General features: G+C 36.6%; 1 protein-coding gene across 1 annotated transcript; it reads right to left on the minus strand.

Moving 5' to 3' along the window:
* Positions 1-505: 505 nt before the first annotated feature.
* On the minus strand, positions 506-1,447 carry LOC114044720 (vomeronasal type-1 receptor 4-like). The gene has a single exon (XM_027864344.1). The coding sequence runs from the start codon at positions 1,445-1,447 to the stop codon at positions 506-508; it is 942 nt and encodes a 313-aa protein (XP_027720145.1).
* Positions 1,448-2,486: the final 1,039 nt, after the last annotated feature.

The raw sequence follows: 2,486 nt of genomic DNA on the forward strand, positions 1-2,486 counted from the left end.
ATCTATCTATCTATCTATCTATCTATCTATCTATCTATCTATCTATCCATATATAGGGCTGAGGACTGTGCTGAGGAACCACAGGGATTACAAATGTCCCTTTGTTTAGTCTATAGCATAAGTCCACCATCACTGACCTCATTGGGTGTCTTACTATAACTTACTTTTGAGTGGAATAGCTGTGGCTTTATAAATGTGGCATAATTTGCTGTCTCAAATTAATGATCTTTTAGACATTGGTCTCCTCTGAGAGAAGGAGATGATATTATAAGAACAACATCTAGCATTTATACAACACTTCAGGGTTTTCAAAGCATTTTACCAATGTTATCTCTTCATCCTCAAAACAGCCCCAGCACATAGATGATTGTTATCCTCATTTTACAGATGAGTAAACTGAGGTAGACAGAGGTTAATTGAATTGCCTAGGGCTATATAGCTACTAAGCTTCTGAGGTACGATTTGAAATCAGGTCTTCTTGACCCCAGGAAGTCTATCCACTGTGTCACCTAGTTGTGTAGTACCAGGATTGGGGCTTTATTTTTCCCCAGAGAGCCAAGTAGTATTTGGAGACTTGAGAGTCACTGATAATTAGAACAAAAGGGCTACAAGATGGAAAACAGGCAGCCAGGAAGGCAGAGGTATGAATGAGCCAGGAAGGTAGCTTCTTAAAATGAATAAGCAATACCAAGATAGAGTTCAATGAGTAAAAGGAGACAAACGTGAAGACCAGCAGCAGGATGGTTTGTGTGGTTCTGTTCTCAGGGCTACCTCCCAGTGTAAGATTGTTGCCATAAATGGACTGGATTCTCTGGTGGTGTCTGTAAAGGATAAACACCATATATCCACTGGTCCAGACCATGATTGCCACACATGAAATATCAGGAAGAGAAATTATGAATACATATAGTGCAATATTTGCTGAAGCATAAGATGTAGCAGAACAGTAAATTAAATCTTGTATTCTAGTAATGTTTTTGCTTCTCTTTGGCCCTTTAATATTTATAAGAATAAGGAAATTTATCAGCAGATGAAAGGTCCAGCAAAAGAAATAGAAATGGACGATGTGCTTTGAGACTCTGGCTTTGAGTTTGGAGCACTTGGAGTTTCTAGGACTAATGATGATGGCCTGGAAGGTACTGAGGAGACAGGTGGTAGAAAGAGAAAGTCCCCGGGCCACTCGGTGAAGGTAAAACACAAGTTTACATCCCACATCATCAAGGAAGTGGTTGAGTCCCAAAGCAATCATTGTCTGAGGGATCCCTTTGGAAAGAAGCACCAAGTCATTGACAAAAGCCACATGGGTAAGAATCAAGTCTATGGGCCTGAGCCTGGAACCAATGAAAAAGTTAATGATGTAAAGGCCCAGGAGGAAGGAGTTCCCCAGTACTCCAAATCCAGTCTGAGAAAGAAAAAAGAGTCCCAGTGCTATGTCATTAGAAATCATTCTCTTGTAGTTTAAGGGTGCAATAAATAAAAACCAATGAATGAGAACCAGTGGGACCTGTTGAAAAATAAAAAGGGCAGAAAATATTTCTTGAGATTAAGGAAATATACCCCATGTCCAACAGTCACCATTAATGATATATTCCCACTCAGAAGAACCTTCGGAAAATATATATTTTAATGCTGTCTATGTAGAGGCTATTAATGATAGGAAAATTTCTGATGTCTACTTTGGCCCTTTATTTTTAAAAGGTTCTGCTTTGGTGAAATAGTTAAATTGCGTAATTCCAATAACACATTAGATAGTACCAGAGACAGAACACTTGGTTCTGTGTCACCCATATAATGTTTTGTTATTTTTTTAAAGCCATTCCCCATTTAGATGAAACTCATTTATTTTTCGGTTTGGGGATACTGTGAAGAGAGCTTCTAGAAATATTTGTGTTGAGAGAAGTTCTTTTCCTTTTATTTCTTTTGGTTATCGGCCTAATTTTTCTATAGCTGCGTCAAAAGGTATAAATACAGGTTATTAATTTGGGGGGCACCTTCCTGAATTGTTTTCAAGAATAGTTAGACCAATCTAAAGTTCCACCAACTATTCATTTGAAAAATACTAATAAGTTGATGTTACAATTTGGAGACTTCACAGTTTCATCATTTCTCATCATAGCTCAGGGCCATGAATAGACTCCCTAAGTGTATAGCCCATAAAGGATATTTTTTTTCTTGCTGTCTTTCTCTCTCTTCTCTCTCTCTTTCTCTCCCCACTCCCTCCCTTTCATGTAAACTTATTTTACTAATTTCCTTCTTCATAGAAGAATTTGATATATGGTACTTATAAATTTCCCACTTTGTTTTTTCAATATTACCATTGAGAATCTCAACATTTTGTCTCTTCATATTATTTTTAATATTATTTTTCTGGCTATACAAAGCATCTCTTTAGTAATTTGGTATAGAACATAATAAGTAAAAAATTAAAATGAATTAATATTATCCTTTTTAATAATCTTATCCTATCAATGAGCAATTAATGTTTC

The sequence above is a fragment of the Vombatus ursinus genome, unplaced genomic scaffold, assembly GCF_900497805.2.
Source record: "Vombatus ursinus unplaced genomic scaffold, bare-nosed wombat genome assembly UNPS02014775.1, whole genome shotgun sequence".
Taxonomy (NCBI): domain Eukaryota; kingdom Metazoa; phylum Chordata; class Mammalia; order Diprotodontia; family Vombatidae; genus Vombatus; species Vombatus ursinus.